The following is a 22,949-nucleotide window of genomic DNA, read 5'->3' on the forward strand; positions in this document are numbered from 1 at the left end:
CACCTGACAATAATGTGGGACTGTTTGTGTCATACTCTGCTTCATCTCCATTTGCGTTCAGAGACCTGTTGTTGCTCCAGCGTTTTTGTCATGGTTGGGGTAGGTTAAACTATTGACTTTGTGCTGGATGAAGCCGGACTGCATTACTCCGCTAGTTCGGTTCTAAAGCCTTAGAACTTTTCTATCTTTATTCAGCATTTTGGCATCTGTGATATGCAAAGTCACTTGCTTTATCCTGTCTAGCGAAGCACTGTTACCTTCATGTTAGATACATTGCTCTGCACCAGCTCATTTGGAATGTACATATAGGAATGTTTATCTAAAGATAGCACTATAACTTGCTCATAAGAAAAGAACACTAGATGTGGTCTAAACATATATTAACTACCTGACACAACACTGTTCATTAACACTCGCCCTTTGCTATATTGTACATTAATTTGTTTACTTAAGGCAGTTTCTGTTTATATGTTTTCATAGTGCAGGAGGTTTTATATTTTTACTAGTCCTGATTAGAGCAGTTTAATACTTGTGTATGAACAGCTTGATAATCTTGCCCCATAATGTATACTTCACTATGTTTGTTTAGGAGAGCTTCACTGACATATACTCCTGCTTATAATAGCATTACTTATTAGGTAGTCTAGACTGAGCTAATAAGTCTCATAGCTATATAACAAGCACATTATTTAGAGCAGATACTTCTAAGTCTGCAATAGATATGTTTGCAATGCAGTCTTTAAAATAGAGGAGAGATGGTGACCTAAGGAGAGCTGTGTAGGGCAATGTTCTTTTATTCTTTTTACTTTTATTTCACTTATTAGATGGTAATACAGATGTGTTCATTGTTCATAAGTACATTTTGTGGCCCATTTGATCAGTCAGTTAAGTGGAACTTTGCTTGGTATAGGTATTCCTAGCCCTAAATCCTTAAATATGAGGTTTCATACTGTATATATTTCCAGGCGAGAGTTCTAACCATACTTATGTAATTTTATTTTTGAAATACTTTATGCAATGATTTATACTCTCATTACTTATGACATATAATATTGTTGTGTGTACTGCTGTTCTTGTATATAATTGCATGTGACACAGTTCGTCATAAGATATTAACTTAATTCTAAGGTCCAAAAGTGACCGTATGTAACTTTAGAGCTCCTCTTCCCATTCATTTAAAGTGCATAGGCCCATGAGTGGTCTGCTAGTCTTTTTGAGGTGCTTCCATTTCCTACTAAAAATAGATTATGAGGTTCCCATATGCATATTCATTGTTTTATACAAAGGTACTCTACTGTCTTTCTAATTATACGCTGTTATGTACATGGTAATGCCATTCTTTTTATATGACTGTAAAAGCTCAACAATTATCACTGTACCCTATGTATATATGCCACTGAACTTTTGTTTATTGTTTGCTATCTACATAACCTCAATAAAAATCTTTATTTAAAAAAAAAAAAAAAAAAAAAAAGAATTACACCTAATCTAATAGCCCTATCAAAATAAAAAAGCCCAGCCAAAATAAAAAAAAAACCTAGCCTACTACCAATGGCCCTTAAAAGGGCCTTTTGTTGGGCATTGCCCCAAAGTTAATAGCTCTTTTACCTGTAAAAAATACAACAAAGACACCCCAACAGTAAAACCCACCACCCAACCATCCCCCCAAAATAAAAACCTAAATCTAAAAAACCTAAGCTACCCATTGTCCTGAAAAGGGCATTTGTATCTAATCTAAAAATAAAACCCACCCAAAAAAAAATCAAAAAAAGTGATGAATCAGCCAATAGAATTAGAGCTGCTTTAATCCTATTAGCTGATTTGAACAGCCTATATGATTTTAGCAGCTCTCATTCAAATATTTCAGCCAACAGGAATGCAAGGGACATTCTATCAGCCAATCGAAATTCAAGGGACGCCATCTTGGATGACGTCACTTAAAGGAACCTTCATTTGAGAAGAGCCGTGGAAAGAAGAGGATGCTCCGTGCCGGATGTCTTGAAGATGGAGCCACTCCGCGCCGGATGGATGAAGATAGAAGATGCCGTCTGAATGAAGACTTCTGCATGTCTAGAGGACCACTTCTTGCCGCTTGGATGAAGATTTCTCACGACTTCATTAAGAACTTCTGATGCTTCGTTGAGGATGGATGTCGGGTCTTCAAAAACTGTAAGTGGATTTTCGGGGGTTCTTGTTAGTTTTTTTTTAAGGGTTTATTGGGTGGGTTTAATTTTTAGCTTAGGGTTTGGGTGGAAAAAGAGCTAAATGCCCTTTTAAGGGCAATGCCCATACAAATGCCCTTTTCAGTGCAATGGGGAGCTTTGGTTTTTTTAGTTAGGATTTTATTTGAGGGGTTTGGTTGTATGGGTGGTGGGTTTTACTGTTGGGGGGTTGTTTGTATTTTTTTTACAGGTAAAAGAGCTGATTTCTTTGGGGCAATGCCCCGCAAAAGGCCCTTTTAAGGGCCATTGGTAGTTTAGTGTAGGCTAGGGGTTTTATATGTTGGGGGGGGAGGGGGCTTTTTATTTTGATAGGGCTATTATATTAGGTGTAATTAGTTTAAATTTTGAAAATTTCTTTTTTATTTTGTGTAATTTAGTGGGGTTTTTTTGTAATTTAGTTAATTGTATTTACTAAATGTCATTTATTTAATTGTAGTGTGTTAATGTAACTCAGTGTAACTCAGGTTAGGTTTTATTTTACAGGTAAATTTGTGTTTATTTTAGCTAGGTAGTTAGTAAATAATTAATAACTATTTACTAACTATTCTACCTAGTTAAAATAAATACAAACTTAGCTGTGAAATAAAAATAAAACCTAAGATAGCTACAATGTAACTATTAGTTATATTGTAGCTAGCTTAGGCATTATTTTACAGGTAAGTATTTAGTTTTAAATAGGAATTATTTTGTTATTAATAGTAGGTTTTATTTAGATTTATTTTAATTACATTAAAGTTAGTGGGTGTTAGGAATAGGGTTAGTGTTAGGGGTTAATAACTTTAGTATAGTGGCGGCAACGTTGGGGCCGGAAGATTAGGGGTTAATAAGTGTAATGTAGGTGTTGGCGGTGTCGGGGCAGCAGATTAGGGGTGTTTAGACTTGGAGTTTATGTTAGGGTGTTAGGTGTAAACATAAATTTAGTTTCCCCTTAGGAATCAATGGGGCTGCGTTATGGAGCTTTACGCTCCTTGATTGCAGGTGTTAGACATTTTTTCAGCTGGCTCTCCCCATTGATGTCTATGGGGAAATTATGCACGAGCACGTAAAACCAGCTTACCGCAGCTCACCGCAGTGCTGATATTGGAGCTCAATTTTGCTTTACGCTGCAATATTGCCTGCTAACGCCGGGTTTTTGCAAACCTGTAATACCAGCGCTGTAGGGAGGTGAGGCGGTGACAATAACTTGCAAGTTAGTACCGAGCAGCTCTTACCGCAAAACTCGTAATCTAGCCGTATGTGTTTAAGTGTGGGCCAAATAGTGTTTTTCTTTTTCTTTAGTATTACACTGTATACCAACCACTAGGGCACCCCCTGCACTCCCCTAAGGAATATGATTGTATGGGCTATAGATGGAACCATCATTTGATGAATAAGGCAGTTCTATACCTATCTCATTGATAAACACTTCATATATTTTACATTTTCAGAATAAATAACTGGTATTTTAAAAGGGTTAAAATCCTTTGGGCCATTCATTTCTGCGTGGATACATACACGGCGTGAAGCCCTTCATACGATAAACATGTTTTCAGCCTGGTCCAATGGTTTCTATGGCAAAAAAAAACTATTGCCAACCTTGCCACTTCATATATTTGACCTTTTCTAAATAAATAACTGGCATTTCAAATGGCTTAAAATCCTTCGGCCAACTTTTAACTGTGTGGATATATACAGGGAGTGAGCCCCTTCATAGGATAAATATGTTCTTAGTCTGGGCCAACCCTTTTTGTAGCAAACAAACTGTTGCCATCTCATATATTTTTACATTTCTGAATAAGTAACTAGTATTTTAAAAGGGTTAAAATCCTTTAGACCACTCACTTATTTGTGTATATATACAAGGTGTGAACCTCTTCATAGAATAAACATGTTCTCACCCTGGGCCAACGCTTTTTGAAGCAAACGGGTGACAACCTTGCCACCTCATATATTTTACCTTTTTCTAAATAAGGAATCAGATATTTTAAAAGGGTTAAAATCATTTGAGCCCTCATTACTGTGTGGATATATACAGGGTGTGAGCCCCATCATAGGATAAACATGTTTTCAGTCTGACCTAAAGCTTTTTGTAGCAAACAATCTTGTGCCAACGTGGCCATCTCATACATTTTACCTTTTCTGAATAAGTAACTGATATTTTGAAAGGGTAAAAATACTTTGGGCCACTCATTTCTGTGTGGATATATACAGAACGTGAGCCCCATCATAGGAGAGACATGTTCCCAGCCTGGCCTGACGCTATTTATGGCAAATAAACTGGTGCCAACCTTGCCACTTTATAAATTTTACCTTTTCTAAGTAAGTAAATAGTATTTTAAAACAGTTAAAATCCTTTGGGCCACTTATTTCTGTGCGGTTATATAGGGTGTGAGCCCCTTTATACAATCCAAGTGTTTTCAGACTGTTCCAAAGATTTATATGGCAAAGAAACCCTTTCAAAATACCAGTAACTTATTTAGAAAAGGTAAAATATGTGATTTGACAAGGTCGACACCAGTTTGTTTTTCATAAAAAGCGTTGGGCCTGGCTGAGAACATGTCTGTGCTATAAAGGGGCTCATGCCCTGTACATATATTTACACAGAATTGAGTGGCCCACAGGATTTTAACCCTTTTAAAATACCACTTATTCAGAAAAGGTAAAATATATGAAGTGGCAAGGGTTTCACCAAGAGCGTTGGGCCAGGTTGACAACATGTCTGTCCTATGAAGGGTTCGTGCCTTGTATATTCCACACATAAATGAGTGCCACAAAGGATTTTAACCCTTTCAAATTACCACTTATTTAGAAAAAGGTAAAATATATGAGATGACAAATTTGGCACAAGTTTGTTTGCTATAAAAAGCATTGGGCCAGGCTAAAAACATGCTTATCCTATGAAGGGCTTCACCCTGTGTATTTATCCACACAAAAATTAGTGGCCCAAAGGATTTTAACCGTTTTAAAATACCAGTTACTTATTCAGAAAAGGTAAAAAGTGTCAAGGATGGCACCAGACTGTTTGCCTTAAAAAGCATTGGGTCAGGCTGAAAATATGTCTATTTTATAAATGGGGTTAAAGCCCTGTATATAAAAACACAGAAATGAGTGACCCAAAGAATTTAACCCTTTTAAAATACCAATTACTTATTCAGAAAAGGTCAAATATATGAAGTGGCAAGGTTGGCACAAATTTGTTTGCCATAAAGAGCTTTGGACAAGGCTGATAATATGTCTGTCCCATGAAGAGGCTCACGCCTTGTATATTTCCACAAATAAATGTGGCGCAAAGGGTTTTAACCCTCTTATAATATCAGATACTTATTCAAAACAATCAAAATTATGCCATGTTTGCCATCTGTTTATTGCAATATAAGATTTTTTTTATAAAATGTGTTTGTTTAGGTTTTTGGTAAGTGTATTATTTTAAATAAAATAAAAATAATGCTAGATATTTTGTGCCCCATCCGATATGCGGAGTCGCCCGCAGAAGCCGCCGACACCAGATTTTGTGCGGGTTTGGTATCACATATACGGCGTAACATAGAAGTTACGCTCGTATATTTCTGCCTTCGCCCGTAGTTTTTTGGCCCAAAGACTGACATACAAAACACGCGCAGTTTGATATCAAATATACAGAGTAAGGACTTACATGGCGAAAATGGAGAAATCTTACTCCATTTTCACCTCGCCACAAAATGCAGGCGTAGCAAGCCTTGCGCTGAGTATTGGAACACTGTAACTCCCTAAAATGCCTGCAAAATAAAACCTAACACCTAACGCATGCGCAATGTCTATCTACCTGTCAACCGCAATCCCCCACCGCAATACCTAATAAAGTGTTTAACCCCTAAACCGCCGCTCCCGGACCCCACCGCCACCTACATTAAATGTATTACTTTCTAATCTGACCCCCCTACACCGCCGCCACCTATATTAAATATATTAACCCCTAATATGACCCCCCTACACCGCTGCCACCTATATTAAATATATTACCCCCTAATCTGACCCCCCTACACCGCCGCCACCTATATTAAATATATTACCCCCTAATCTGACCCCCTTACACTGCCGCGACCTATATTAAATATATTACCCCCTAATCTGACCCCCCTACACTGCCACCACCTATATTAAATATATTAACCTCTAAACCTAAATCTAACCCTAACACCCCCTAACTTAATTATTATTTAAATAAATCTAAATATTATTAATATTATTAACTAAATTATTCATATTTAAAACTAAATACTTACCTATAAAATAAACCCTAATATAGCTACAATGTAATTAATAATTACATTGTAGCTATTTTAGGGTTTATATTTATTTTACAGATAACTTTGTATTTATTTTAACTAGGTACAATAGCTATTAATCCTTTCGAGTCAGGGCTAAAGTGCCTACATCAGAACAACTGCTCCGATATAGACAAATTTAAACCACGCGATCATGCACACGATCGCAAGATTTAAATTATTGGATCGTGTCTGGGGGGCGTCCCTACAACCCTAGGAACGCCCCCTAGACCGTGATCAAGTCAGAAGGCTTCAGGACAGCCGTTAGCTATGACGTTCTATTCCGTCATAACGGCTTTAAAGCCCAGTCTAATTATGATGGAAAAGAACGGCATAACGGCTTTAAAAGTTTAAATAGTTAATAACTATTTAATAGCTATCTAGTTAAAATAATTACAAAATTAACTGTAAAATAAATCCTAACCTAAGTTACAAATACACCTAACACTACACTATCAATAAATTAATTAAATAAACTACAATTATCTAAACTAAAATACAATTAAATAAACTAAACTATATTACAAAAAAAACCAAACACTAAATTACAAAAAATAAAAAAATATTACAAGAAGTTTAATCTAATTACACCTAATCTAAGCTCCCTAATAAAATAAAAAAGCCCCCCAAAATAATAAAATTTCCCTACCCTAAACTAAATTACAAATAGCCCTTAAAAGGGCCATTTGTGGGGCATTGCCCAAAGTAATCAGCTCTATTACCAGCCCTTAAAAGGGCCTTTTGTGGGGCATTGCCCTAAAGTAATCAGCTCTTTTACCTGTAAAAAAAAGAACAATCCCCCCCACATTACAACCCACCACCAACACCCCTACTCTAAAACCCACCCGATCCCCCCTTAAAAAAACCTAAGTCTAACCCCCAAGCGGTCCTTACCTGTCCTGAAGACCGGCGGAGAAGGTCCTGTTCCAGGTGGTGAAGTCTTCTTCCAAGCGGCGACCTCTTCTTCCAGGAACCAGCCGGCGTGGAGCGGAGTAGTTGTAAACCGATGACCACGGAGCTGAAGACCGTCAACTCTGGAACTGAAGACCGGCGATGCTGGAACTGAAGATCGGCGACGCTGGAACTGAAGACCGCGGAGCCATGGAGCGTGGAGGATCCTCTTCATACGATCTCCGCCATACACTGAATAGGAATTCAAGGTACGCAATTAAAAATGGCGTCCCTTGAATTCCTATTGGCTGATTTGAGAATTCAAATCAGCCAATCGGATGAGAGCTACTGTAATTCTATTGGCTGATTTGAATTGCCAATAGAATAAGAGCTACTGACATTCTATTGGCTATTCAAATCAGCCAATAGAATTACAGTAGCTCTTATTCTATTGGCTATTCAAATCAGCCAATAGAATTACAGTAGCTCTCATCCAATTGGCTGATTTGAATTTGAAGGCTCAAATCAGCCAATAGAAATTCAAGGGACGCCATTTTTAATAGAGTATCCTCCATGCTCCATGGCTCCGCGGTCTTCAGTTCCAGCGTCGGCAGTCTTTAGCTCGGCGGTCATCGGTCTTCAACTCCTCCGCTCTGCGCCGGCTGGTTCCTGGAAGAAGAAGAGGTCGCCGCTTGGAAGAAGACTTCACCGCCTGGAACAGGACCTTCTCCGCCGGTCTTCAGGACAGGTAAGGACCACTTGGGGGTTAGACTTAGGTTTTTTTAAGGAGGGATCGGGTGGGTTTTAGAGTAGGGGTGTGTGGGTGGTGGGTTGTAATGTGGGGGGGATTGTTCTTTTTTTTACAGGTAAAAGAGCTGATTACTTTGGGGCAATGCCCCGCAAAAGGCCCTCTTGGGGGGCTTTTTTATATTATTAGGGGGCTTAGATTAGGTGTAATTTTATTATTTGTAATTTAGTGTTTGTTTTTTTGTAATATAGTTTAGTTTATTTAATTGTATTTTAGTTTAGATAATTGTAGTTTATTTAATTAATTTATTGATAGTGTAGTGTTAGGTGTATTTGTAAATTAGGTTAGGATTTATTTTACAGGTAATTTTGTAATTATTTTAACTAGGTAGCTATTAAATAGTTATTAACTATTTAATAGCTATTGTACCTAGTTAAAATAAATACAAAGTTACCTGTAAAATAAATATAAACCCTAAAATAGCTACAATGTAATTATTAATTATATTGTAGCTCTCTTAGGGTTTATTTTATAGGTATGTATTTAGTTTTAAATAGGAATAATGTAGTTAATAATATTAATATTATTTAGATTTATTTAAATAATAATTAAGTTAGGGGGTGTTAGGGTTAGACTTAGGTTTAGAGGGTAATACATTTTATGTAGGTGGCGGCGGTGTAGGGGGGTCAGATTAGGGGTTAATATATTTAATATAGGTGGTGGTGGTGTAGGGGGTCAGATTAGGGGTTAATATATTTAATATAGGTGGCGGCGGTGTAGGGGGATCAGATTAGGGGTTAATATATTTAATATAGGTGGCGGCAGTGTAGGGGGGTCAGATTAGGGGTTAATATATTTAATATAGGTGGCGGCGGTGTAGGGGGGTCAGATTAGGGGTTAATATATTTAATATAGGTGGCAGCGGTGTAGGGAGGTCAGATTAGGGGGTAATACATTTAATATAGGTGGCAGCGGGGTCCGGGAGCGGCGGTTTAGGGGTTAATACTAGGATAGGTTTATTGCGGTGTGGGCTATGGCGGTTTAGGGGTTAATAATTAGGCTTATTGCGTTGTGGGGGGCTGTCGGTCTAGGGGTTAATACATTTATTGTTAGGAGTGAGAGGGGGGATTGCGGATAGAGGGGTATACGTGTCGGGCTATTTTTGGGAGGCGTGTTAGACAGTTACGGGATATTTAAAAGTTTAGGTTTTTTTTAGGCGCCGGCAGTTTCTAAAGTGCCGTAAGTCACTGGCGACTCCAGAAATTTGTACTTACGCTTATTTCTGGACATCGATAGTTTATCCGACTTACGGTACTTTAGCAACTGCCGGTGGGGTATATTGGAGGTGAAACTACGGGCGGCGCGGGTTCCCTTGCTTGCGCCGAAAAGTCACTGAAACACCCACTGCAAGTGGCAAATAAGACCCTCCCCCTTCTTTTGCATATGAAGAGACCCTTTACACAAACAGGAGCAAGATGTAGTAGGTAGCTGACGGTATTCTCATAAAACTTTGGTGCTTGGTTAGGAGTCTGCAAATCAGAGCAATGTTATTTAAAAATAAGCAAAACTATACATAAAAAAACAAAAAACTTTATGGGCTATATAAATAGATTGTCTACAAAACATTTCTGCAAAGAAAAAATGAGTGCATAATGTCCCTTTAATGTTCCTTCACAGTCGTTACCTTATAAATAAAAATCAGCATAAACCACTGTGAGTGAACATTAAGAGCAAGAAAGCTGCAAAATGTTTAGTTTTCAGAATGATTGTCTATAGGTTGTTTGTTACATTAAAGTTGATTAAAAAAAAAAAAAAACTTTAAGTGGAGGTCACATGTTTCCTGTTTAAAGTGGAGCTCCAGTCTGCAGCTAGACTCCTTTGGCCTTATGCCTTACCCCACCCCTTCCCTTCTCCCACAGCTTGTTGCTATACAAACCACTTCCCCCATCTGGGACTTATGGGACCCTCCTCTTTTGTCTTCAGATGATCCCATGCTCATGATCCACCTGTATGACCCTTTCTTTACGCAGGGAGCCCATGCATTCAGTCTGCTTTTGTACTGGCAGGAAATGGTATTTTAGTGCAATCCGGTGCCCCCTCCTAAGCGATTACAGCTGAGGCCAGTGAGTGACAGGCTGTGTAACTATGCCTGGGGAAGATGAGGATGCGCTGAGGGAACTGAGCGAGGTTCTGCCGCAAGAAGTGAGCTCCCTTTTCTCTGAAACCTACACAGAGGAAAGCCACTACGTGTTCTGCGGTCAGGAACTGCGTATTACCCAGCACTATGGCGCCAACCTCGGGGTGGCAGCGCCCGTGTGGGACGCAGTGAGTACTTTGTATATACATATATTATTTACTTTTCTGTTTATTAGGTTAGAGTACATGTGGGGCTCGTCTATCTGTCTTATTGGCATCTGATGAGCCTTGTATTGTAGCATTTAAGGTGTTAATACGAGATCAGTAAGGCAACGTGGCTTTTAGTGTTCCTGAGGGCTGCACACACTCCATGCAGCATGGAAAATAAATAGCTAACATAATTTGCTCTGACTTTAGGCTTCTTTATGTTAGACTTATGTATTTTGTACAAATTTTACCAGCCTACATGCTCACTGTGTTTTTTTTAACTCGTTAATTTCCTCTTTAAAAACAAACAGTGGTTTAAAAGCATTGCAGAACAAACTGTTCAAAAGCTTTGACTTAACACCTGAAAAAATCACAAGGCACATATCAGAAGCCTTTATTTTTTAAGGTACTGTAAACACCTTCAGATTACAATACAACATTTGTAATAAAGTGTGGTAAACACCTTTGCAATAAACTTTCATTATTTTTCACCCTTTTCTGCAAATAGACTTTGAAAACTAAGTTGTTGTTTTTTTTTGTTTTTTTTTTCAAATTCCAAGAATTAGCAGCACACGTGCACTATCTGTTCCCAGTTGGCTTCAGTAAATGTTATCAGATAATGAACTGCAAAACAATCCAGATTTTGTCAACAGAATGACAGTGTTTAGCCATTTCTACAGGGACATGAAACCCAAAATGTTTTTTTTATGATTCAGTTTAAAAGAACTTTTCACCTTTACTTCTATGATCAATTTTGCTTCATTTACTTAGTATCCTTTGAGTGAAGAGCAATGCACTACTGGGAGCTACCTGAACACATAGGATGAGCCAATGAGAAAAGACATATGTTCAGTCACCTATCTCCAGCTACCTCCTAGTAGTGCATTGCTGCTCCTGTGCCTACCTTGGTATGTTCTTCAACAAAGAATACTTTGAGAACAAAGCACATTTGATGATATAAGTAAATTGTATAAATGCACTGGCCTTGTGGACAAGCACAGAAGTTTTTCTAGCTATTCTGTCTCAGTGAGTGCGTCATGTTTAAAATGATATACTCTGTCTGATTCAAGAAAGTAAAATGTTGGGTTTCGTGTTCCTTAACCGACTTCTCCTCGTTACCTCCTGTGTTTGGTTTGCTCACAGCATTTTCTGAGTATTATATTCTGTGTACAATAAATATTTGAACTGCAGCATTTGGGCTTCTAAGATTTCAATGTATGCTGGTTAAAAAGTCTAATTTTCCATTTTTTTATTTTTTATTATTAAGTTAGCGATTTTCATATATTAGCGCATAGACTACATAAATGAATGATCCGAGAGCCACAACTTTTCCTTCACTCTAAAGTGGAATCATGGGATTTTGAAAATGTCACTGTTTGTTTTGTTCTATTTTACAAACAATACACAAACAGACCCTAACACAGGTATTTATAGTATCTACTATACAATTAATTAACAAAAAAGTGTGGGAACTCACCAAAACTTCCATCTCCCTCACAATTAATATTGTTTTATACACACACACTGTAGTTATATGTATATAATCTATACACATTGGTTAATGACAGCAAATTCATTCCAATGATGGGTTTAATGTACCTTTTGGGCTTGAGCCTCCTTCTCTGTCACAGAGTCTCACCCACTTAAGGTGGAATAGTCCTATTTCTGCTGAGGGGAGCTAAATAAACCCACAGGCTGCACAGAAATGTAAGTACCATATGTTCCACACAGTGCGGGTGATCACACAGCAGGACCGCTAACGGGCTTGCATTAAGTGTATTGTAGGAAGTGTTACTGTCCATTACTAGAGGATCCCACTATCCCTCTAATCAGACTGTGCTTCAGCTCCTCCCACCAGCAGCTGCAGTGTTTACTAAAAAAGTTTTTTCTCTGTCCAGAGGGAACTTAGTTCCTCCTGAAAAATAGTGCAGGAACTCTGTTCCCATGTGTTCCCGCCCAACTTGACCCCTGGTTAAACAGTAATGCAAAACACGTAATTAGCCGAAAGTGAGCTAATGCTAACTGAAGAAACGGGAAAGTATTTAATGAGAATTCTGAGGAAATAATTACACATGTTCTGTTTACCATGAACATCTAGATGTCTTGGCTTAAAGGTGCTCCCAAACCCTGCTTTACCTGCTGTATGTGAAGATTTTAAGCTTTAATAATATGGTCAGGGTTTTAAAAATTTACCTTTTTAAAGGGATGGTAAATCACTAGGATCTACAATTGGAACAAATAAAGTGGACTTTCAGTTATGAAGTATAAAATACTTCATGCTGAAAGTTCCTTTATTTGTCTGAAGCGTTCCCCGTACTGAGCTGCTCAGGCAGCCCACAGCAGAACGCTATGTTGCTTTTGAGGTAACGTTTCCACCTCTTAGCAAATAGCCATGTGCTCCAACTGACGCCAAGCCGGATAGCCCACACGGCTGTTGGCTGAGAGGTAGAAATGTCACCTTTCAGCAACATAGCGTTTTGCCGTGGGCTGCCTGAGGTTCTCAGCAGAGCGAGCGCTTTAAACAAATAAAGGAACTTTCAGCATGATATATTTTTATACTTCATGACTAGAAGTCCCTTTTATTTGTTCCACTGGTAAATCCTAGAGTTTCACAAAACATCCCTTTAAGTCAAGGCTTGACAAACCCAGGAATCGGGGAGGCACTGGCTCTTAGAATTCCACCCCTGATTGCTAACTTTTTGGGTTATTCTCCATATATCTATATACAAATACCACTTTCTAGCCCCTAACAGTTTGTCTGGCTCCTAAAAATATTTTATTCTCCTAAATTTTAAACAGATTTGTCGTCCCTGCCTTAATTATCTGTTTACTTTCTCCAACATTGGTGTGTCCGGTCCACGGCGTCATCCTTACTTGTGAGATATTCTCTTCCCCAACAGGAAATGGCAAAGAGTCCCAGCAAAGCTGGTCACATGATCCCTCCTAGGCTCCGCCCACCCCAGTCATTCTCTTTGCCGTTGCACAGGCAACATCTCCACGGAGATGGTTAAGAGTTTTTTTGGTGTTTAAATATAGTTTTATTCTTCTATCAAGTGTTAGTTATTTTAAAATAGTGCTGGTATGTACTATTTACTCTGAAACAGAAAAGGATGAAGATTTCTGTTTGTAAGAGGAAGATGATTTTAGCAGACAGTAACTAAAATCGATTGCTGTTTCCACACAGGACTGTTGAGATGAAGTAACTTCAGTTGGGGGAAACAGTTAGCAGTCTTTTCTGCTTAAGGTATGACTAGCCATATTTCTAACAAGACCATGTAATGCTGGAAGGCTGTCATTTCCCCTCATGGGGACCGGTAAGCCATTTTCTTAGTTAAACATAAAAGAATAAAGGGCTTCAAAAAGGGCTTCAAAACTGGTAGACATTTTTCTGGGCTAAAACAATTGCTTTACTAGGCATATTATGCAGATTCTAACTAATTATTGGTATTATAATCTTGGGGAACGTTTAGAAAAACGGCAGGCACTGTGTTGGACACCCTTTTCAGATGGGGGCCTTTCTAGTTATAGACAGAGCCTCATTCTGGGACTGTATAGGGGTTAAATGTAAAAACTGCTCCGGTTCCGTTAATTTAAGGGTTAAAGCTCTGAAATTTGGTGTGCAATACTTTTAATGCTTTAAGACACTGTGGTGAAATTTTGGTGAATTTTGAACAATTCCTTCATACTTTTTCACATATTCAGTAATAAAGTGTTTTCAGTTTGAAATTTAAAGTGACAGTAACGGTTTTATTTTAAAACGTTTTTTGTGCTTTGTTGACAAGTTTAAGCCTGTTTAACATGTCTGTACCATCAGATAAGCTATGTTCTATATGTATGAAAGCCAATGTGTCTCCCCATTTAAATTTATGTGATAATTGTGCCATAGTGTCCAAACAAAGTAAGGACAGTAATGCAACAGATAATGATATTGCCCAAGATGATTCCTCAAATGAGGGGAGTAAACATGATACTACATCATCCCCTACTGTGTCTACACCAGTTATGCCCACACAGGAGGCCCCTAGTACATCTAGTGCGCCAATACTTATTACCATGCAACAATTAATGGCTGTAATGGATAACTCCATAGCAAATCTTTTTTCCAAAATGCCTACTTATCAGAGAAAGCGCGATTGCTCTGTTTTAAACACTGAAGAGCAAGAGGACGCTGATGATAACTGTTCTGACATACCCTCACACCAATCTCAAGGGGCCATGAGGGAGGTTTTGTCTGATGGAGAAATTTCAGATTCAGGAAAAATTTCTCATCAAGCTGAACCTGATGTTGTGACATTTAAATTTAAATTAGAACATCTCCGCGCACTACTTAAGGAGGTGTTATCTACTCTGGATGATTGTGACAATTTGGTCATTCCAGAGAAATTATGTAAGATGGACAAGTTCCTAGAGGTTCCGGTGCCCCCCAACGCTTTTCCTATACCCAAGCGGGTGGCGGACATAGTAAATAAAGAGTGGGAAAGGCCCGGCATACCTTTTGTTCCCCCCCCTATATTTAAGAAATTATTTCCTATAGTCGACCCCAGAAAGGACTTATGGCAGACAGTCCCCAAGGTCGAGGGGGCGGTTTCTACTCTAAACAAACGCACTACTATTCCTATCGAAGATAGTTGTGCTTTCAAAGATCCTATGGATAAGAAATTAGAGGGTTTCCTTAAAAAGATTTTTGTACAGCAAGGTTACCTTCTACAACCAATTTCATGCATTGTTCCTGTCACTACGGCAGCGTGTTTCTGGTTCGAGGAACTAGAAAAATCGCTCAGTAAAGAATCTTCGTATGAGGAGGTTATGGACAGAGTTCAAGCACTTAAATTGGCTAACTCTTTTGTTTTAGATGCCGCTTTGCAATTAGCTAGATTAGCGGCGAAAAATTCAGGGTTTGCTGTCGTGGCGCGCAGAGTGCTTTGGCTAAAGTCTTGGTCAGCGGATGTGTCTTCCAAGACAAAATTGCTTAACATTCCTTTCAAAGGTAAAACATTATTTGGACCTGATTTGAAAGAGATTATTTCTGACATCACTGGGGGAAAGGGCCACGCCCTCCCACAGGATAGGTCTTTTAAGGCTAATAATAAGCCTAATTTTCGTCCCTTTCGCAGAAACGGACCAGTCTCTAATTCTGTATCCTCTAAGCAAGAGGGTAATACTTCACAACCCAAACCAGCCTGGAAACCAATGCAAGGCTGGAACAAGGGTAAGCAGGCCAAGAAGCCTACCACTGCTACCAAAACAGCATGAAGGGATAGCACCCGATCCGGGACCGGATCTAGTGGGGGGCAGACTTTCTCTCTTTGCTCAGGCTTGGGCAAGAGATGTTCAGGATCCTTGGGCGCTAGAAATAGTTTCTCAAGGTTATCTCCTGGAATTCAAGGAACTACCCCCAAGGGGAAGGTTCTACAGGTCTCAATTATCTTCAAACCAAATAAAGAGACAGGCATTCTTACATTGTGTAGAAGACCTGTTAAAGATGGGAGTGATACATCCAGTTCCAATAAGAGAACAAGGAATGGGATTTTATTCCAATCTGTTCATAGTTCCCAAAAAAGAGGGAACATTCAGACCAATTTTGGATCTAAAGATCCTAAACAAATTTCTCAGGGTACCATCGTTCAAAATGGAAACTATTCGAACGATCCTACCTACTATCCAGGAAAATCAATTTATGACTACCGTGGATTTAAAGGATGCGTACCTACATATTCCTATCCACAAGGAACATCATCAGTTCCTAAGGTTCGCTTTTCTGGACAAGCATTACCAGTTTGTGGCACTTCCATTTGGATTAGCCACTGCTCCAAGGATTTTCACAAAGGTACTAGGGTCCCTTCTAGCGGTTCTAAGACCAAGGGGCATTGCAGTAGTACCTTACTTGGACGACATCCTGATTCAAGCGTCGTCCCTGTCAAAAGCAAAGGCTCATACGGACATCGTCCTAGCCTTTCTCAGATCTCACGGATGGAAGGTGAACAAAGAAAAAAGTTCTCTGTCCCCGTCAACAAGAGTTCCCTTCTTGGGAACAATAATAGATTCCTTAGAAATGAGGATTTTTCTGACAGAGGTCAGAAAATCAAAACTTCTAAGCTCTTGTCAAGTACTTCATTCTGTTCCTCGTCCTTCCATAGCGCAGTGCATGGAAGTAATAGGATTGATGGTTGCAACAATGGACATAGTTCCTTTTGCACGAATTCATCTAAGACCATTACAATTGTGCATGCTCAGACAGTGGAATGGGGATTATACAGACTTGTCTCCGACGATTCAAGTAGATCAAAAGACCAGAGATTCACTCCGTTGGTGGCTGACCCTGGACAATCTGTCACAGGGAATGAGCTTCCGCAGACCAGAGTGGGTCATTGTCACGACCGACGCCAGCCTAGTGGGCTGGGGCGCGGTCTGGGAATCCCTGAAAGCTCAGGGTCTATGGTCTCGGGAAGAGTCTCTTCTCCCGATAAACATTCTGGAACTGAGAGCGATATTCAATGCTCTCAGAGCTTGGCCTCAACTAGCAAAGGCCAAATTCTTAAGGTTTCAGTCAGACAACATGACGACCGTTGCATATATCAATCATCAGGGGGGAACAAGGACTTCCCTGGCGATGAAAGAAGTGACCAAGATAATTCAATGGGCGGAGGATCACTCCTGCCACTTGTCTGCGATCCACATCCCAGGAGTGGAAAATTGGGAAGCGGATTTTCTGAGTCGTCAGACATTCCATCCGGGGGAGTGGGAACTCCATCCGGAAATCTTTGCCCAAATAACTCAATTATGGGGCATTCCAGACATGGATCTGATGGCGTCTCGTCAGAACTTCAAGGTTCCTTGCTACGGGTCCAGATCCAGGGATCCCAAGGCGACCCTAGTAGATGCACTAGTAGCACCTTGGACCTTCAACCTAGCTTATGTATTCCCACCGTTTCCTCTCATCCCCAGGCTGGTAGCCAGGATCAATCAGGAGAGGGCCTCGGTGATCTTGATAGCTCCTGCATGGCCACGCAGGACTTGGTATGCAGACCTGGTGAATATGTCATCGGCTCCACCATGGAAGCTACCTTTGAGACAGGACCTTCTTGTTCAGGGTCCATTCGAACATCCGAATCTGGTTTCCCTCCAACTGACGGCTTGGAGATTGAAAGCTTGATTTTATCAAAGCGTGAGTTTTCAGATTCTGTAATAGATACTCTGATTCAGGCTAGAAAGCCTGTAACTAGAAAAATTTACCATAAAATATGGAAAAAATATATCTGTTGGTGTGAATCTAAAGGATTCCCATGGAACAAGATAAAAATTCCTAAGATTCTATCCTTTCTACAAGAAGGTTTGGAGAAAGGATTATCTGCAAGTTCTCTGAAGGGACAGATCTCTGCTTTATCTGTTTTACTTCACAAAAGACTGGCAGCTGTGCCAGATGTTCAAGCATTTGTTCAGGCTCTGGTTAGGATCAAGCCTGTTTACAGACCTTTGACTCCTCCCTGGAGTCTAAATCTAGTTCTTTCAGTTCTTCAAGGGGTTCCGTTTGAACCCTTACATTCCGTAGATATTAAGTTATTATCTTGGAAAGTTTTGTTTTTGGTTGCAATTTCTTCTTCTAGAAGAGTTTCAGAGTTATCTGCTCTGCAGTGTTCTCCTCCTTATCTGGTGTTCCATGCAGATAAGGTGGTTTTGCGTACTAAGCCTGGTTTTCTTCCGAAAGTTGTTTCCAACAAAAATATTAACCAGGAGATAGTTGTACCTTCTTTGTGTCCGAATCCAGTTTCAAAGAAGGAACGTTTGTTACACAATTTGGACGTAGTCCGTGCTCTAAAATTCTATTTAGAGGCTACTAAAGATTTCAGACAAACATCTTCCTTGTTTGTTGTTTATTCTGGTAAAAGGAGAGGTCAAAAAGCGACTTCTACCTCTCTTTCCTTTTGGCTTAAAAGCATTATCCGATTGGCTTATGAGACTGCCGGACGGCAGCCTCCTGAAAGAATCACAGCTCACTCCACTAGGGCTGTGGCTTCCACATGGGCCTTCAAGAACGAGGCTTCTGTTGACCAGATATGTAAGGCAGCGACTTGGTCTTCACTGCACACTTTTGCCAAATTTTACAAATTTGATACTTTTGCTTCTTCGGAGGCTATTTTTGGGAGAAAGGTTTTGCAAGCTGTGGTACCTTCCGTTTAGGTAACCTGATTTGCTCCCTCCCTTCATCCGTGTCCTAAAGCTTTGGTATTGGTTCCCACAAGTAAGGATGACGCCGTGGACCGGACACACCAATGTTGGAGAAAACAGAATTTATGCTTACCTGATAAATTACTTTCTCCAACGGTGTGTCCGGTCCACGGCCCGCCCTGGTTTTTTTAATCAGGTCTGATGAATTATTTTCTCTAACTACAGTCACCACGGTATCATATGATTTCTCCTATATATATTTCCTCCTGTTCGTCGGTCGAATGACTGGGGTGGGCGGAGCCTAGGAGGGATCATGTGACCAGCTTTGCTGGGACTCTTTGCCATTTCCTGTTGGGGAAGAGAATATCCCACAAGTAAGGATGACGCCGTAGACCGGACACACCGTTGGAGAAAGTAATTTATCAGGTAAGCATAAATTTTGTTTTTTATTTTTGTAATGGCCTAAGAATGTGAATTAAACAGCCTCTCCCTCTTTCATTATAGGCATTGGAACTTTGTGGTTATTTTGAAGAACAGAAACTAAATTTTAAGGAGAAAAAAGTTCTTGAACTTGGTGCTGGAACTGGTATTGTGGGCATTCTGGCTTCCTTGCTGGGTATGTAAATCTGCAAATTGCATAGAATTGTTTCAAACATTTAAAATATTTGCAAAGAAAAGTAACATTTTGGATAGGGTGGATTTGATTTGAATCTAAGATTGATTTATATCATGGTTTTCATTGTTAGAATAATGGTTTTATGTAATTGGATAGGCATAGATAGATAATTGAATTATTGGGAGGTGAACATTCTCCAGTTTTTAATAGGTTTATCATTTCATATTTGATCAACATTTCAGCTGTACTTTATTGGAAGGAGAAAAATGATTACCTCAATAACAATTTAAAGAGTTTAGTTTAAATAAAGAGAGAAAAATAACCATTACCCTAATAACAATTTAAATACATTAACGTTATATTTCATTTTTAATGCTTGCCCCTCCCTCCTCACATTTTAGGTCTTGTGCAGATCTATTCCGCTCAAAACAATCTTCTATTCAGTGAGTGTCTTGAATCTTAGTATGGGTTGATTCTGTATACATAGATTTGCAGGGGAGCAATGGCATTAAAGAGACACTTTACCCCCCAAAATTATTTCATAATTAAGGTAGAGAATACAATTTTAAACAGCATTCCAATTTACTTCTATTATCTAATTTGCTTCATTCTTTAGATATCCTTTAATGAAGAAATAGCAATGCACATTGTGTGCAGCTACCAATCAACAGCTACTAAGCATATCTAGAGAATAAAGCAAATTAGATAAGAGAAGTAAATTAGAAAGTTGTTTATAATTATATGTTCTTTCTAAATCATGAAAGGAAAAAATGTGGGTTTTATGTCCCTTTAAAGGAACATTAAAGTCAAAATTAAACTTTGATGAATCAGAAAGGACATGCAGTTTTTAACAATTTTACAACTGCTTGTCACTGTCTCGCCCAATGTGTTCAGCTAGGCCCAGTAGAACTCCTTCAACAAAGGATACCGAAAATGAAGCAAATTTGATAATAGAAGTAAATCTGAAAATGTTGTGCTCTCTGAAGCCCAAACATTTTCTTATTCTTATTTCTCAACTCTGTATGTTTTGTAAAATTTTTACTATGAAGAAGGGGCATGTTATTTCTGCAGACACAAATTTGACGTTTTGAGAACTACAAAACCAATAGTATGTGGTAATATCGTCAAGATTGCAAAAATGCCCCAAATAATCTGATAGAAGCGCATGACATTGTAAATGGATTAATGGAATTAATTTACCCCAAAAATTAAGCATTACTGCTATGAATAAACGGCAATGTAATCTATATTTCAAGATGAATAACCTTTAGATTATGATTTATTTTAAATAGAAAATATGTTAAGATTCTGTCTGTCTGGAGTGTCACATATAAGTGTGTGAAACATTTTCTGGCATCAATGTTGTAGGGCTTCATAAAAACTACTTAAAGGGACAGTTTACACAAAAATGTTCACCCTTTTTTTAAATTGTTCCCAATGATCCATGCTGGAGCGTATTACATTGTTTACATTTAGCTTCTTTACCCTTATTTCGGAATTTGAAATAGCTGATTTAGCCTGTGGTAACCCCACCTATACTGAAAGTTTCTATACTGCAGTCTAGGTTATTGACATGCCTATGTAAACACAACCAGCAGAATAAATTACACTCCTAGTGGGGTGCAGAATAGTTTAAGTAACAATTATAATTTTCAATTGTTCTCTCAAAGTATTGAGCTTTGGTCTTTCAGACAAATATAAGAGAAGGAAGCAAGTGTGTGTACACAAAGTGATAACATAAAGAGATCTGATATTACCTGCAAGCTCAACCCATTGCAATAGGCTGTGGTTTAAAAGCACAAAACCAGCTAATTCATATACACAAATAAACCTGAAAATACAATTTCTCATACAGTTTATACCCTGCAGCTTGTTTAACAAATCATTGAAAATACATTCATGGAAAAACATTTTTACAGTGTACTGTCCCTTTTTAAAAATGCACCTTTTCCCTGCTCTTTAATAGTCTGCCTGGTTCCTAACGGCCTGATTATCAAATAAAAAGAGAAATCACACAGTAACACATTTTTGCAGGGCAATGTAGTGTAGTGTAGTGCATTACGGGTTGAAAACCTATATAAAATTTAGGAGCCAGTCATCCATTTTTAGGAGTCATTTGTAGAAGACTCAAAAAAATGTTTGTAGCCAGAACTACAATTTTAGGCTCCCTCCAAGTAATTTTTCATACTGCTTCAGATACCTTGCACTTTTATCAACCAAATCAGGCAGTCAAATTGCTGGTCTCTGTCATATGTGTCACTAATTCGCACTCAAGATATTGAGCAAGAATATATATTTGCTAGAGTGAATAAACTATAAAAAACAGATACCTGCTCACTACAAACTTATATAAAAGTCTTTTCTTAGTATTGTGAGTCTTACTGTAATACATTTTGACAATTTGATGAATTAAAAATCTGTTACATTCTGTCCGGCTGGGGTTTCAAGCCTTCCCGGCAACTTACGGTTTGGGAATCCAGGTGGCGGCTGGGGCTTAGACTTAGTAAACTTCTATCCCTGCACTACACTCTCATGGAAGGGGCAATACCTGCTGATAAAGCCCAACACATTCAAAAAATGGGAGCGGAGGCTAGATTTTTCAGCTCCTGGGGAGGAGTGGCAGCGTACACTCTTACTTACAAAAAAACCCTCCACTGCATCACCATATATGAAACTTACATAAAGTTACTCACACATTGGTACTATGTCCCGGCTCGACTTGCTGAAATCTTTCCTAAGGCCTCCCTGGTATGTTGGAGAGATTGCTCATATTTGGTGGAGCTGTCCTAAGCTCAGGCCCATTTGGAATCAATGCTTCGCAACGCTTGCTAACTTAGGTATCAGCCTTTCCAGAACCCCTGAGACGGCCCTATTCCATTTAGGTACGTGTAAACTTTCCAAACACTATGGTACCCTAAGTATTTTCCTATTCTCTGCGGTTAAATTAAATATAGCGAGATCTGGTCGGACATTGTATTAACAATGGCTTACATATACTCCATGGAGAAGAATATTTATTATACGTCAGGTAGATCTGATTTCTTCGAACTAGCGTGGTCCGACTGGAAGAGTAGGTTTGACACATCTTGGCTCCCCAGCTTTGAGACATAGGCCTCCTGCCCCTCCCCCAATAAACCTAGTTGGATTGCCTCCCTATGGGGACTCCTCCCAATGCTCCCCTTCCCCCCCCCCCCCACCCTCCCCCTTGGCAACTCTACTTGTTAAGAGTTTTCGTCAATTTTTGTATTGCCTTCCTCTATATTTCAGTGTCTTTGAATTTGTTGTACGTTTACTCGTACAGGTGTTGTATTTATTGATTAGTTGAAAAACCAATAAAAATTTTGTTGAGAAAAAAAAATCCGTTACAGCATGGACATGTAACTTTGTGGCGTTTTTGCTACCTGCATCTTTAAAGGGATAGGAAAGTCAAATTAAAAATGAATTGCATGATTCAGATAGCGCATGTTATTTTAAATTCACTTCTATTTTCAAATGTGATTTGTTCTCTTGGTTTCCCTTGTTGAAAAAGAATACGCATATATCCTACACTAGTGGGAGCTAGCTGCTGATTGGTTCCTGCACACATTTTGTTTCTTGTGTGTTTGGCTAAATAGATGTGTTCATCTTGCTGCCAGTAGTGCAATGCTGTTCCTTCAGCAAGGGATAACAGGAGAATGAAG

The 22,949-nt window shown here is 39.0% G+C and overlaps 1 protein-coding gene across 1 annotated transcript in view; it reads left to right on the forward strand.

Annotated features, from left to right (window-relative positions):
• Window positions 1-10,052: 10,052 nt before the first annotated feature.
• EEF1AKMT3 (EEF1A lysine methyltransferase 3) overlaps window positions 10,053-22,949 on the forward strand; it is a 30,457-nt gene continuing 17,560 nt past the window's right edge. The window contains exons 1-2 of the mRNA XM_053704992.1: window positions 10,053-10,469; window positions 19,158-19,269. Of these exons, the coding sequence (XP_053560967.1) occupies window positions 10,290-10,469; window positions 19,158-19,269 (292 nt within the window). The 5' untranslated portion in view covers window positions 10,053-10,289. The remainder of the gene's footprint in view (window positions 10,470-19,157; window positions 19,270-22,949) is intronic.

Source organism: Bombina bombina, chromosome 3 (genome assembly GCF_027579735.1).
Source record: "Bombina bombina isolate aBomBom1 chromosome 3, aBomBom1.pri, whole genome shotgun sequence".
NCBI classification, from domain to species: domain Eukaryota; kingdom Metazoa; phylum Chordata; class Amphibia; order Anura; family Bombinatoridae; genus Bombina; species Bombina bombina.